Raw genomic sequence first — 16,018 nt, forward strand, 5'->3', positions numbered from 1 at the left:
GTTTTTAAGGTATTTGTGAGTGCAGAAGGAACTGATTCTAAAATATTCAGAAACTTACCAGAATAAACTAAAACACACACACTCTAGTGTAAAGCAGGTAGAATACAAAGACAGTTAAATGGTCTGCACTTCCAGCACTTCACTATCTTGTCTTTACTGCTTTTATAGTGAGGCTCATTCAACCTTCCACTCACACAAGAACACACATACTGTACCTGTGACACTTTTAGGAGTTAGTGTCTTGATTAAAGATGATTCGGCACATGGGGATTAATTTGATTGGCGTCAAACCAATCTGAAGAAGTTGTACAGATTTGACTGTGGATAAAGTAGCTGGTTTGTTTTTCCTATCAGTCTTAGTGTCAGGCCCCACCTCGTTCATTGGCCACTTACAGCATGTGTTACCCAATAATGACCTGTAGGTGGAGATCAGCCCATGTTAGCCCTACTACCACATGCATACATCTAGAAACTGATGCACTAAGGACAATTAATGATAATCAAGACTGGAGTTCTAAATATGACTAACTTTGCACCCAAATCAAAGCTAAATGAAAGCTGGGATAAGTTCCAGCACAGATGCCCATGTGACACAAAGTGGGTCTCTGTATTTTTGTGATGTGACCTACACAGTCTGGGACACTGCTGTGGGTAAGAGGGTGGTGCTGATTAAAAGTGTTCGGTCTATGTCAACGCTCTGCATGATGGTCAGGTTCACAGCAATGGAACAATCAATACGGTCCAGTGGCTGCATGGTGCCAGTGAGGCACTTTACTTTTTTACTTTTGTTCATGAGTTATTCTGTGAAATTTAATTTATAAAATCACAGGCATCACATACATATGTGATAAGTGGATCATTTTTGTTTCAGTGTTTCAGGTTTTTAAACAGCAGTAAAGATGTAAGTATGAACCTCTGAGATGCAGCATCTCTAGTCCACATCCTCTAGCCCGAACACTTTCTGGAAACACTTGGAATTACAAGAAACAATCAACACGTCCTTGAGCAAGGCATCAATTTGTCAGTGAACAGTGAAACTGCTTCTTGAGATGCCAGCAGTCACTATAGCAACCACTGCACAGAAAAGCAGCTATTCTTCTTCCAATGCTTTCATAGCAAATCCATATCCAAACGGTGGACAGAGCACTTCTGGTTCAGAGCTTACTGACACTATACAGCAGGATTAGATTGATGAAGGAGGCCAGAACTGAAAAATACACACATGTCAAGTGAGAACATAGCAGGAAAAGTCACTTTGGAAGTTTGTTTTAAATGTAAAGTTTCAGCAGGAATGAAAAACGTCTTACTTTTATGGCAACTTGTTAATGTAAACATTAGTTGAGTTAGCTGAAGCTCAGCTAATATAACAACAACAACAACAACAACAACAATAATAATAATAATAATAATAATAATAATAATAATAATAATAATAATAATAATAATAATAATAATAATAATAATAATAATAATAATAATAATAGCAGTAGTTCTTATTTTTGTTGATAAAATTTATTACTGCATTTGAGCCATTCCAGTGAGGAAGCAGTGGGCTGTGATGTTGAGTGAACGCCAATTCATCTCGTCACACTACTCACAACGGCCTTTATTTTGACAGCGACCGGAAATGTGTGTAAGTGAACGTAACTTGACACTGTTCCGTTTCTTGTGCGGAAAACGCCGAAGACGAGAAAGCAGTGAAGCAGGGGGTCGTACACCCACCGTGGAGGACTTTTCTGCTCCGTATCCGCGTTTGGCTGAGGTGAACTATTTGAGCCTGCCTTGTGACATCCACCTCTGCGCGAAGGGAAAGGAGAACAGACCTGAATGGACGCGGACGCGGATCAGTAACGTTGCACCGAATATTCTATTGAAGATGGTATCACCAAAGAGCATAAGTAATAGGTAGCTTCGTTCCAGCGATAGGGGATCAACAACGTGTTGAGTGGACAGCAAGGAGCCTAGAGACGCCACAACCGCCGTGTGAACAAGCTTGTCGGATGCTGGTGTGTATTAGCTGACACTTCTGGACCTGAGGTGCAACATGTAGCTAGTGAGGCCTGCAGCACACACTGGACTCCAACATGTAGTCTAGCTTCACCTGGCAAACCTCTAAATTTCACCGAGGAACAGTCGTTCGTTGGTATGCCAGAGCAGCTGTCAGCCAACTTCAATCCTTGAGTTGTCAGTTAGGGAGAAGTGGGCATTGAACTGGCTGCTGGCCTACTACTAGAACTGTACCTGTCCTAAAAATCAGCGTCTCTGACAGTGCATGTGTCTTCCCTTCTCCCCTCTGTGTCCCCCCTTACATCCAGGCTACGTGACACAGCAGTCCAAACCTGTGAAACGATGGAGACCAGAATGGGCTCATCCGGAGCACTGATCAGGAAATCACCTGCGGTGTTCCATCCCAACCAATGGAACGCATCTGTGGACGACCAAGGAGGGAAGGAGCTGGTGCAGCAGTGACGTTTCTGACACCACATGACAGCAAAAGATAGATCACGTTGGTGAACGAGAGTCAGTGTCTCTTGTCTGTGACCACGGCCACAGTTATGTAAGATAACTGGCAGTGCACAGGTCCTGACAATCACACTGTGGTCATACTGGACTGTGGCGGGGAAACATGCTTGTGCATCAGAAAATCGTGCAGAGGATGTTTTCCTGAGCATCCTTGCTGTCCAGGCTTCCCCTGCAGGACCAAAAGGGCTGTTTTTTTTTTAAAGAAACTAAGTGAGGAAAGAGTTCCCAATGGCGCGGAACCGAACCTTTTCTGAGCCAGAGTACTCTGCCGAGTATTCGGCGGACTGTTCGGTGACACTGCCCTCTGACCCCGGCCAGGCAGTGGGGCGAACGCATGAGATCACGGTCCGGAGCTCAGGATGCTGCCTCTGCCTGCCGCGGTTCATGCGCCTCACCTTTGCACCCGAGTCCTTGGAAAACCTGTACCAGACCTACTTCAGACGACAAAGACACGAGACCCTGCTGGTTCTTGTGGTCTTCGCAGCCCTCTTTGACAGCTACATCATTGTCATGTGTGCAGTGGTCTTCACCACTGACAAACTGGCTTCTGTCTTGGTAGCATCAGTTGGACTGGCAGCCGATGTCGTCCTCTACCTGCTCTGCCGCTTCAGCCTGCTGCCAGACCGCGTCTCCAGACGGGTGGTGCCCTATGCCCTGTGGGTGCTAATAGCAGCCCAGATATTCTGCTACCTGGGTCTGAACTATGCCCGCTTCCACCAGGCCAGTGACACAGTGGGGTGGCAGGCTTTCTTCAGCTTCTCCTTTTTTCTGACTCTGCCTTTAAGACTGACACCCATTGTGCTCATCACTACTGTGTCCTGTGCGGTCCACACCCTGGTTCTGGGGGTCACCATTGCCCAGCAGCAGCAGGAGGACATTCAGGGAGCAGCACTTGGCAGAAAGGTAAATATGGGGAGTTATTATTGCTGAACTGTCTGCACAAAGGAAGGCTGGAAAAAAGTATTTGTGATGCACAAAACAGCATTTGAGGTGTTCAGGACATTTTGTCATTGTGACATGTCAGCGGTTTGTAAGGGGTCATTAAAAGAGGGTTAACTCACTACTTTGCAGGAGCTGCTGTGACAAATGAAATGCTCAAGTTAATTGAAAAGTGATTCTATGCTTTTACAAAATTTCTAATGTAAACTAATTTCATGTGTCTTCATTCAATACAAGGGCTTTTCTATAACGTATAGCAACTGAAGTTAATTTCTGGTGGTAACTTTCTATGGTGAGCATGAGAGAATCGGGGTTGTGCAGAATGGTGTATAATCTTTAAACTAGAGGTGCTCACACTTGGCGAGTCTTTTATTACTGGTTTAAATACAAAGGAGATGACTTTTTTGTATCACACATCACAAATATTAGAGTTTAGCTTTCTATATAAGCTAAACTAAGCAGGTGCAGGGAGTCAGAACATCATTAGGGTTTGTCGTTTCTGTTTAACTGTTTAGTACCTTGATAATGAAAACAACTCTTTTCTGTCAGTTCATACTGATCGTTCAGTTAGACCGAGGGATGCCAACATCTTTGTTTGGTTTTCCACTGTTATACCGTTATGGTTTCTTCAAAACCAAAGGTGTCACAACTAGCTCATATCTATAGATCGGCCTCTGAGCCAGATAAAAGCAGCAGCAGAGAAAGTGGGATGTCAGTAAACATACAGTAACACAGTTGGCCAACGCGAGTGCAGATTAGAGCTGAGCCTCTGATGTCAACGAGTACGCTGCTGCCTCCACCCATCCATGAGATTAACGACTCGAACTTGAAAAATCTGAATACTCAAAGGAAAGCTGTCCCAACTTCACATAGTTCAGAATGAGAAACTGGATGGATACTGAAAAACAGACGAGAGAAAGGACCAGAAAGAGCAAACAGTGAAGAACTGTGACAGGACATTAACCAGCTTCTGTTACCTGTTAGTATCAGGCTCCGTCATATACTACACACTGGCTACTTATGTCATCACACAGCATGTGTCACACAGCGTGTGTCACATGTGTTACATCACAGTGACATGTAGGTGGTGATGAGCTACATTCAGCCAACTATGCTAACAAGAGCTGGATAAACAGACAGAGGAAGTAAAACACTGAATGTGGATGGATATTTGCCCAGGTTTTCTGTTTTGGGTTTTACTGCGTTGTCCACAAACCATTATAAAGTACTGTGGTCATGTTTTCTCAACATATTCCAGCCAATAAATAACAATAGTCACTTGTTTCTATTGTTTCCTGATCATTTGTATTGGTTATTACCATGAATGACACCAGAGCCACACAGACACAGCTACCTGTGACACAAACTGTCAGATGATACAGCTCCTTCTGACTCCTTTCTCCCACACAGCATCACACACTGTACTACATAATAGGGTTTGTTTGCTGTATGAGCCATGGTGCTGCAGCATCAGGTTGCTACAGGAAACTGGTGACAATTAGTGGTTATAATGAGAGTTGCATCTAGATTGTTTTTTTTTATTGGGCCTGATTTAAAATAGTTAATCGTTTAAGCGAAGGTGACGTCAGGGTTTTGCATGCGTACAGCAGTAAAGCGTGACAAGTTAAGTGAACAAAGCCAAAACGTGCTTATAATTAACTCAAATATTGAAATTAAGCCCGGTGTTGGTGTTCACAAACTGAAGATGATAAGGCAATCTTTGTAGGTTGACATACTCCTTACAGTGTCTCTCTTTGGCTTTATACATTTCACACTAATCCATCCATCCATCCATCCATCCATCCATCCATCCATCCATCCATCCATCCATCCATCCATCCATTTTCTACCACTTAGTCCCATGCGGGGTCGCCGGGATACAGAAGCCTATCCCAGCTATCTATGGCCGAGAGGCAGGGTACACCCTGGACAGGTCGCCAGTCCACACTAATTCATTTTTATTTATTTATTTTCATTTAAGAATTATCCAGTAGCAATGAGGTAGCATTTCATGTGAAGGTTTTCATTCATCGTATCATGTTTAGCCTGTGGTAACTGTAAAGCCTTTTCCTAATTGAAGGTGTTTCACTCTCTTTGGAGAAGATAAGAAGGCTCATTGTCTATCAGTTTTGCACCCTATTAATCTAAGTTATTAATTGGTTACATGAAAAGCTTTTTTCTTCCTCTATCCTCTTCCTCTCAATTATTAACAGGGTATCATTTGTCATGTTACCATCTATGCCTTCCGTTTGTAGTCCAACTCCAACTCCTGCATTCTGCTTCCTGTTTTAAAGCTGCTGGCCAACATTGTGATCTACGTTTGTGCCATTACCGTTGGTGTCATGTCATATTACATGGCTGACCGGAAGCATCGCAAGGCCTTTTTGGAGGCAAGACAGTCCCTGGAAGTCAAACTCAACCTGGAGGAACAAAGCCAGCAGCAGGTCAGTTTGGTGCACCTTGTCATCCAAAGGTGATCGTGTTTACTACATGAGTGTCCCTGCTTCAATCCAACTGAGAACATTTGGTTCCACTTCCTCACCAACACTAGCAAACAACCTTTGTTGTGAATTGTGGCCTGGAAATAACTGCACTAAAGAAACAGAAAAGTAGAAAAAATTGTGCTCTTAAGATGGTGACATTCTGGCAAGAAACTAATCATTCTAGCAGCTGCAAGAGTGGTGGTGTTGCAGCTCTGATGTTGGAATGAGGCGATTGGTGTCCGGATGCTGTCTAGGCCTGAGCCACACAGCAGTGGAGGTCAACAGGCTTGGACAGTACATACAACATTTATAACCACTTCACTGTAATCTGCACAACATGAAGACCACCCAAACATGACCACTTACCAGAATAAATAAACTTTTCAAAAGTTTTTTAACAAATCACATGATGCTGCTGGCAGTATTGATTTAGCGTAAGGTATCACCTGTGCACTGTAGGTTGTGTTAATTGGTATTTGTCACAGTTTCTGGTCCTGCTCCTTGTTTTATTTTGAAGTCCTTCCCATTGGTAATGTTGTGGGTCTACTTCTGCTATTATTTTGAAAGGACTTCCTGTTAATGTCATGTCACAGCTGTTCCCTGCCATTACCGGTCATTATCCACACCTGCAGCTCATCAGTAATCAGTCACCTAGGATTTAAGCACCACCTCTCACCCCAGTACCTTGCCAGATTGTTGTGTGATTTCCACCACCTTCAACCGTCCTGTATTCCTGTCTAGCCTTGTTATCTTGGACCTTGCTACTGACCACCAGCACCGATTCTGTCTAGCCCCTGTCTGCTCCTTACGCCTTAGATCTTGATCCTGTCTGGTAACGACCCTGCACGCTAGCTTGACGACGACCCTGCCTCTGACAGAACGGTTCTGTAATACTGAGCTCTTTCGTTAACAAACCCTGCCTGTCCACGACATGGATTCTGTCTGATCCTATTTACTACTCAGTATTGCCTACCTGTGTATGACCCTGCATGATCTGAACTTTGTCTCTTGGAATAAATCCTCATTTACCTTCGCCAAGTGTGCCTGAGCTGTGCATGTGGGTCCAGCGTCTAGTATAACCTCACAGAACAATCTGGCCAGAATTGGACCTAGCCGGCTTTCAGGCAAAGACTCAGTTTGGGGATTTTTTCGCTTTTGCTTTTTCGCGTTTGGAGGAGGATTTTGCCATGAAGTTTACATGCGCCGAGTTACCCAGCGATCTCCGCAATTATTTTAAAATTCTTGCGGCGGATTATCAGAGGGCGCCCGACCCGGCGGCCCAGCGGAGTGCCATGGAGGTGGCGGTGTGCACCTTGGAGGACGAGGACAGCGTGCTAGAACGCCCCAGTGTCCGTCGCCTCTACGAGCGAATGTGTGCGCGACTCGGAGAATTAGACAGCGCGCTCCGCACCACACCAGCCCCCACGCCGTCCGCTCGGATTACGCCAGCCCTGGTCGCATCCCTGATGCCCCCGGATATAGCTGACTCCTCTGCTCCTCCTCCTACACCAGGTCAGTCCGCGGTCCCGGTTTCAGTTTCCTTCCCCCAGCCCCGTCTGACCGTTGCTACTGCACTAGCCTGCCCAGCTCCAGTTTTACTCCACTGGAAGGACTTCCTGCACTCGTGCGATCCCCCGTCTCATGCCCCCGCTCTCGCCACAGAATCACAGACAGCTCCAGTCCAGTCGTGTTTCGCTCAGGTTCCAGTCCAGTCGTGTTTCCTTCAGGTTCCAGCCCAGTCGTGCTTCGCTTAGGTTCCAGCTCAGTCGGGTGCCGCTCAGGCTCCCGCTCAGTCGGGTGCCGCTCAGGCTCCCGCTCAGTCGGGTGCCGCTCAGGCTCCAGTCCAGTCGTGTTCCGCTCAGGTTCTGGCCCAGTCGTGTTCCGCTCAGGTTCCGGTCCAGCCGTGCTCCGCTCAGTTTCCGGTCCAACCGTGCTCCGCTCAGGCCCCAGTCCAGCCGTGCTCCGCTCAGGCCCCAGTCGAGCCGTGTCACGTCGCGCTCCAGTCAGATCACGTCACGCTCACACTCCATTCTTGCCCCAGCCAGGTGGCACAACACGCCGGTCAAGCCTGGCTCTAGCCCAGTTGGGTTCGGCGCCCGTCCCGTCAAGCTCAAAGGTCGTAAGCAGCCCTGCCGGCTCCAGAGAGGAGACCGCACGCAGCCCTGCCGGCTCCATAGAGGAGCCCACCGCTGGTCCAGGAGAGACCAGTCTGGTCCTTGTCGGGGTCGTTCCTGTCAGTGTCGGCCTCCAGGCGGGGGTCGTTCTAGTTCCTGTCGGCTCCACCGAGGACGCCGTTCTAGTTCCTGTCGGCTCCACCGAGGACGCCGTTCTAGTTCCTGTCGGCTCCATGCCCGGCTGAGCTGTGCATGTGGGTCCAGAGTCTAGTATAACCTAACAGAAATGAGTGGGTGATAGAGGAAGGCCTATGCTACGTTACTGTATGCCTTTCTCTGCCTTATTGAACACTTTTCTGATTGCCTTAATTCCCTGAACATGTTGGTGTATTTAACGCTGTATTGGAAGCTTTACACCATGGCACAGAATAAAGGAACTCTAGGTACCAGAACCTAGTTTAAAGATTATTTAGACGGCTCACAAGAGAACTTCCTCTATTTAGCTGCTTAGTGACTTAAAGTAATGCTTAATTGGTAACCAATAAAGTTATTTTCATTATATTACAAGTTTTACATTTAGTATGGTTTTCTTGTGATCACGCAAGCACAAATCAATACAAAGATGCCTGCATGTTACAAATACAAGACTTAACTTAATGTTTATATGCTGGAACTGATGGAACTGAACATGAACAGGACAGTGGGACCAGTAGCTTAACACAGGCCAGATAGTGGGAACAGTAACAGAACACAGACAGGACGTTGGGATCAGTAACTGAACACAGACTGGATGTTAGGACCAGTAACTGAACAGAGACCAAGCTGGACGGTGGGACCAGCAACTGGACACAAACTGGACGGCAGGACTAGCAACTGGACACAGACAGGTCGTTGGGACCAGTAACTGGACACAGACAGGTCGTTGGGACCAGTAACTGGACACAGACAGGTCGTTGGGACAAGTAACTGGACACGGAAAGTGGGATAGTGGGACTAGCAACTGGACATAAGCTGGACAGTGGGACTAACAACTGGACACAGACCGGGCGATGGGACCAGTAACTGAACACAAGCAGGACATTGGGATCAGTTACTGAAAACAGACAGGACGTTGGGATCAGTAACTGGACACAGACCGGATGGTGGGACAAGTACCTGGACACGGTCCGGATGTTGGGACCAGCAAATGGACACAGACAGGTCGTTGGGACCAGCAACTGAACACAAAAAGGATGAATAACAGAACAGGCTCGGATAGAACCACATCTAAACTTGAGCTATGTATTGTACACCGCTACAAAGTAGGTGCTGATGTTCAAAATAATTTTCCATAAAGACGTTACACACTGATTTCTAGTAGTACTCACTAGATTAGTACTAGTGTACTAGTGATCATACTGTACATGAGAGTATTGTCTATGTGTGTCTGCAGGAACGTTTGCTGCTCTCCATCCTCCCAAAGCACATCGCTGATGAGATGCTTCAGGACATGAAGAAGGAGCCCAGTCAAAAAGAGATGCAGCAGTTCAACACCATGTACATGTACAGACATGAAAATGTCAGGTACTATGTGGCAGTCTGTCAGTTTTCTAAACATGCTGACAGTTTCCGCCTCTGGAAACGGTTAAAGCAAAAATCAGACACAGGTGAATTCAATCTAGTCATTTTCTTGCTAAGTGGCAGGTAGTAGCAGAATGGGTTCACACACACACAACACACAAGCCGCATTAGTTGTTTTGAAGTACTTGTGCTGCATGTGATGTGACCTCTTTCTGGTCTTTCGCAGTATTTTATTTGCAGACATTGTGGGCTTTACCCAGCTGTCGTCCTCCTGCAGTGCCCAGGAGTTGGTCAAACTGCTCAATGAGCTGTTTGCTCGCTTTGACAAGCTGGCTGCAGTGAGTTTGTCATTTTACAACAGTTATGCCGAACCTAAAATAGCATGGGTATCTGTTAATGGGTTGTTCTTATTGCTAGCATGCCAAAGATTGTACACTATCTATTTTCAGAATTAAACATCTACAGTTACAATTATTTTCTTGACTGGAAACTATGACATGCGTCTAATGTAAAATATAACTTAATTTGAATATTTGAATTGTTTTTAGTTTATATATAATAGTGTAGAAAACTTTTGTGTGCATTTTTTGATTCAACTGTGTCTGATTAAACCTTTAGAAATATCACCAGCTAAGGATAAAGATCCTAGGTGACTGCTACTACTGTATATGTGGGCTGCCAGACTACAGGGAGGACCACGCTGCCTGCTCCATCATGATGGGCTTGGCTATGGTGGACGCCATTTCGTGAGTATTGGACGAGGGGCTCAGCACTTGGCATCTGCATTTTGTCATGATCTGCCAATGGGTTAATCACAGTGTGATCATTCTGATGGACTATAATCCACAGCTGTCAAACTAAATGAGGTTATGAAGCTTGAAGTGATCCTAGATACCTAGATCTGCGTCTTACCTTCTAAATGAGCTATATATTGAACCAGGACCTAGTTTGGGCTGGTCTAGCTTTTTATGTAATGTGGCTACTTTGTAAACACACAGGTATGTGAGGGAGAAAACCCAGACAGATGTTGACATGCGGGTTGGAGTGCACAGCGGTACAGTCCTGGGTGGAGTGCTGGGTCAGAAGCGCTGGCAGTATGATGTCTGGTCCACTGACGTCACTGTGGCCAACAAGATGGAGGCTGGAGGAATACCGGGGTAATATCACGCTTTCCACATACACAGGCTTGAATCCACTCTTGGCACATTTTGTTCCAGCTTTCCTGATGTTTATTCTATTGTCACACAAATCTGGGATCACTGCTTGACCTGTGGTAACTGAAACTGTTTCCACAACTGGTCAACTACTCATTGCCAGCATATACATGGGCGCAACAAAGCATAACCCACTTCCCAAAACTACCAAACATGTTTTATTTTATTTCACTAATGATTTGACTAAAATATCACAGAAAAGAATCAAATAGTCAAAAAAATGGTGTAATTGCTCTTTGTATATAACTGCAGTGATATATTACTGATGTCTGTGGGCTGGAACAACCTCCAGTAGCACTTCCTGAACTGTGCTGTGTTGTTGGCCCTGAAAGATTAGATGGGAGTGGTGGGGGGTTCTGCTAGAAGTCAAAGTATTTTGATTGGTCAAAACAGAAAAGAACAGTGATGATAGTAGGGGGAAGGAGAAGCACAGATAGCAAAGAATAAAGACACAGACTTAATAACATGCAGTATGATGGTGGCACGTTAGTGGATAAAAAGAGGAAAGACGAGGAAAATGGAGAAGTGAATGAAGCCTGGTCTGAATGTAGACCCTGAACTGAAGCTCCTCCCTCACTGTATGTAAGCTGAGCTTAAAGAATACTGATCATACTTTTCATGTTAAAGAATATTGGATGTAAATGTCTGAGTAAGGTAAATTTTCATTCCATAAAACCATTTAGATCATTTATACACACCCCTTTTAATGTGTGTTTTCAGTCTCCCATCAGTAAAAGGTCTGTTTTACAGGCGTGTCACAAGCGAAGCTGCTCGTCACACCTCTATGCGGAAGCGCATACCTTTTTTTTTTTTCTTGGCTTCATGGATGCGAGCCACCGCAGTGTTAGGATATGATAGGTGTCAGTAGTGCGACATTGAGGATGCAATCCACCGCAATCCTCCACAGAAGAAGACCCACTACAGGACTCACGGCATGCATTCTAACAGAATCCAAACCACATTTCGACTGATGACGTGTCTCAATGGTAATGTCGCATTCACTTGATTCATGTAATTTGCAAAATGACTAGCAGTTGCTAATGCTCACACTTATGCTAAATGACCAATGCAGCTTGAATATTCATAACATGACTTACCTGGAAAACGCTGGTTAATAGAAAACTGCTTTAGCTTACATTATACAAATAAATAAAGGTTTAAATAATATAAATACATTTTACTAACTTTTGTCTTACTTGTGCTGCTGCTCTGACATAATTTTATTAAACAATTGTGCATTAATATTCAGAGCAGAAATGTTATTTGATCATTCTTGATAAACCTCACAGTAATATGTCTCTGTATCTGAAGTAGTTACAGGTATCTAGTCTACAGAGGCTAGTGAGCTGGTGCTGGGGATTCCTGGGTGGAAGAATCTAAGTTGTTAGATCAAGGCAGAGTTCCCTGATGGATAAAACACTCACTGTATGTATGTTTAGACCAACTGTGGAATAACACATTTACCATTTGAGTAGAAATGTGGTTTTTGTGTGTGCAATACTCATTAAAAATTAAATTATTTTTTAAAATCTAAAAATTCTTAATTTATATTTACAAATGCTATTTTTTTAATTGTTGGTTCACCTTTATAGCTTACCATATTAGAAAGAGAAAAACATCTAATTTCAAAACTTTGATTTCCTAAATAAAAGTGTTTTCCCCTAATAAAAACAGAGTTTAGTGAAATATGTAGTAGTTAAAGCCAACTTTATTGCCAAACAGAAAATGACCCACTACTCCAAAGATGGAACAAACTGCAGCTGTCCTCCCAATCAAAGGTACTACAATCAGAATTGTAGATTAGTGAAATGTTTAGTATTATGTAAGTCACAACCTTCTCTAATGTAACAATACACAATACCAGACAAAAAACTAAACAAGGGGACAGGCCTGCCTGTGCTAAAACAACAGATAAACAGTTGTTACAATTCAAATATAAAATCTAAACAGTCTATAACAAATAAAATTAAGATCTTCTATTGCCTTACTGTTTGTAAATGTACATACCTTCATTCCTGAGCTGAGCAGCAGATGTCTGTACCAACTGTCTGCAATGATTTCTCTGTTTAACAACCACCTTGCATGTGGGTAACTGCTACAGTGTAGAAAAAGACTATATTACATTTACTGTAAATTGTGTTATTGTTATAGTCCTACAAATATAATGGCTATGGTAAACAAGCTATAGGTAACTGACCAAATAAGCAGCAGTTATTGTAGAGATGTGACTAATTGGCAACTACAGTCGTAGCACTTAAAGGTGTCAGCCTTTATGGCAATCAGCTTTCATTTGCAGCATCGCAGTATCGCCTGGTTTTTAGCGCGTTGGAGATGTGTTACGTCTTGGGCCTATAGGTGGCGATCAGCCCCCACACTGGCCTTTATGACGCTGTCTTATACTCATGTTATGTAGGCCCATGTAGAGTTTCGCATCAACGCGAAATGCTTTGTGTATTGTTAATGCTTTGTGTATTGTTAAACAGCCTTGATGTGTCAATTTGTTGTCCTGGGTTCAAATCTCGGTGGAAGCAGAAGTTGTAATTACTGAACATTTTTATATTTTGGCATACAAGATAATAACAAATGATTAAAAGGGCTGTCTGCCTGTATTATTTAGCAGAGCTACAGCCATGTTCCCAAGAGTTTCACCAGCCGCTTTCGGCAGTGAGTCATAGACGGACGTTGTTCTGCCTTTGCTGTCATGTAAACACGGAACTCTTCACAGTTTTTTCAAATGTAGATTTTCTTAGTTTCGTTTTTCATTTACAACAACATGCAAATGCTAAAAATTACTGAAAAGATGACAGTACACCCATCAAGTTTTAACAAATGTGCAATAAAAAATATGAACAGAAAACGCTTGAAAGCATTTCCGTTTTATATTTTCGTTTCTTTCATTATTTTCCCTTTCACCTGTACCACATAAAGTCATTGCAGAGCTACAGCCATGTTCCCAAGAGGTTCACCAGCCACTTTCAGCGGTGACACACGCATGGACGTTGTTCTGCCCGCTTTCATGTAGACACAAAACTCATCAAAGTAAAAGAGCTCAGAGCAGCATTTGCAATTACATGTATATGAATAACAAAATAAACAGAATGTAAAGTAAAATGCTTTATAGAGTTTTGTGTCTACATAAAAGCGGCTGGTCAACTTTGTCAACATGTGGCACCAATAAGTGGGGGAATAACGGCCCAAAGCAACAGGCTGAAAGAGAAGGCTGTAGCAGAGGAACACAGGTCTTTGTCCTGTATGTTGATGCGCCCAGCCCCACAGTCAGCGCTTACCTTTGCTACGGGACTGATAGCCCCGCCCACTTTTATTTATTAGACAGATATGAAAGTGGGAATAACAAAATATACGGAATGTAAAGTAAAATGCTTTCAAGAGTTTTGTCTACATAAAAGCGGGCAAATCACATCTAAACATTTAAAAAAAATTTTGTAAATAAAAATAATGTTTGCCCTGTTCAAACCTGGGGAATAAAAACGATTCTGATTCTGAAAGCAGCTGATCAACTTCGTAGGAACACATTTCATACGGTACAGGTGAAAGGGACACTAACAACCCAACGCAGCCGAGGCTGTAGCAGCAGAGAAACGCAGATCTTTGTCCTGCGTGTTGATGCGTGTTTCCCCTTCCCCCAGTGTCCCTGCTCTGGGACGTGGATGGCCCCGCCCACTTTCATTCACCAGACGGACATGAAAGAGGGAATAACGAAATAAACAGCTGGTTAACTTCGTAGGAACACGGCTGTAGCTCTGCAATGACTTTATGTGGTACAGGTGAAAGGAGTAATAACGAAATAAACGGAATATAAAACGGAAACGCTTTCAAGCATTTTCTGTTTATATTTTTTATTGCACATTTGTTAAAACTTGATGGGTGTCTCTCTTTTGAGTTTTGTTTTCGGCTAAATAAGTGTAAAACAGTCCTTATTACTCATGCAGAATCAATATATGCAGAACAAACAACTTGCTGCATTAATGAGTTGGAGATCTACTGAGTCCTGGCGTTCTGGCACACCACAGAGAGAGTTTATTACAATTTATTTATTTTTATTATATGATATTCTCTACAAGTTAGCAGAGGTAGTCTGCCAGACCTGTGTGAAATACCATAAGAAGAGCGTTTAAAAAAGTCAAGTGAAAGGTTTTGGCGTCTCACAGCTACGTAGGTGCAGCTGATCACGCGCCCGATCTCCCATGGAGTTTTTTCTTTGTCTCGGAGCTAAAGTATTTTACACCTATTGGCTGAGTGGAGACCATAACTATGTTAATGTCTCTGTGCCAATACGGAGTTAGGGGGATGGGATGTGAAGTTTGCTTTTGCAACTGAATCAACATCAGACGCCGTGTTTACGGCGCAGAGCGAGTTCCAAATCCACTGTGTTGCCTGTGAAATAAAAGTTTGTTTTTCTGCAAATATTGTAGTAAATGTCATTACGGTAAAGTATAATGTTACAGCCTCCGTTTAAAGGACACATTGACTATGTCTTACTGGTTTACCTGTTTAACTTGACCACCTTAAAAGTGGCCAAAGTGGTTTATGCTGCAGAGCAGGAGTTATTTTCGTTTTCATTCAGTAAAAAACGTTAACATTTATCGTGCGTAATAAGCACATGTAAAACAAACAAGCTGCTGCATTAATGCGTTGTTGATCTGCTGAGTCCTGACGTTCTGACGCGCCAGAGAGAAAGATTTAATACAATGTATTTATTTATATTAAATAAAATCCTCTTACAGATTTTATGTGAAAGTCCATAAGAACGGCGTTTAAAAGCAGTGAAGTGAAAGGTTTTTAATGTCAGTAGTATAAGAAAAAGACCATTGGTTTTAGAAGCCAGATGTTGTTTAATTAGTAGGAGATCAGATCAGGGGACTCTGCCGGTGTGCGCACCCAGCTGATTCATTCCGCCTCCAGACAGGCTCTTGCAGCGATATGTTTGGGGTCATTGTCCTGGAAAAACCGATGCCGTGTTTCAATATACTTTCTAATATATGGCCCCACTGCGCGTTTCATTATGGACTCCTCGAAAAACTGTCTATCCATAATCCCCTCGAAAATAATCATCGGTCCTGGTCCCCACCTAGAAATCATTCCCTTAAACGTGGAGTTTGAGGGGATGCTTAGGTCGCTGTTTGGAAACCAAGTGTCCTTTCTCTGCGAAGCTCATTCTGGCAAA

At 43.6% G+C, this 16,018-nt stretch overlaps 1 protein-coding gene across 7 annotated transcripts in view; it reads left to right on the plus strand.

Annotated features, from left to right (window-relative positions):
- The first annotated feature begins 1,637 nt into the window (after positions 1-1,637).
- The window catches only part of adcy3a (adenylate cyclase 3a), a 48,386-nt gene continuing 34,005 nt past the window's right edge, over positions 1,638-16,018 (plus strand). For 2 of the 7 annotated variants that reach the window (XM_029128358.3, XM_055503467.1), the window contains exons 1-7: positions 1,638-2,006; positions 2,316-3,426; positions 5,757-5,906; positions 9,492-9,622; positions 9,846-9,957; positions 10,238-10,365; positions 10,618-10,776. In XM_029128358.3, the coding sequence (XP_028984191.1) occupies positions 2,752-3,426; positions 5,757-5,906; positions 9,492-9,622; positions 9,846-9,957; positions 10,238-10,365; positions 10,618-10,776 (1,355 nt within the window). In that variant the 5' untranslated portion in view covers positions 1,638-2,006; positions 2,316-2,751. The remainder of the gene's footprint in view (positions 2,007-2,315; positions 3,427-5,756; positions 5,907-9,491; positions 9,623-9,845; positions 9,958-10,237; positions 10,366-10,617; positions 10,777-16,018) is intronic. The other 5 variants (XM_055503466.1, XM_029128356.3, XM_029128355.3 and 2 more) reach the window with 3 other exon arrangements.

This window comes from Betta splendens, chromosome 16 (assembly GCF_900634795.4).
Source record: "Betta splendens chromosome 16, fBetSpl5.4, whole genome shotgun sequence".
Lineage (NCBI taxonomy): Eukaryota > Metazoa > Chordata > Actinopteri > Anabantiformes > Osphronemidae > Betta > Betta splendens.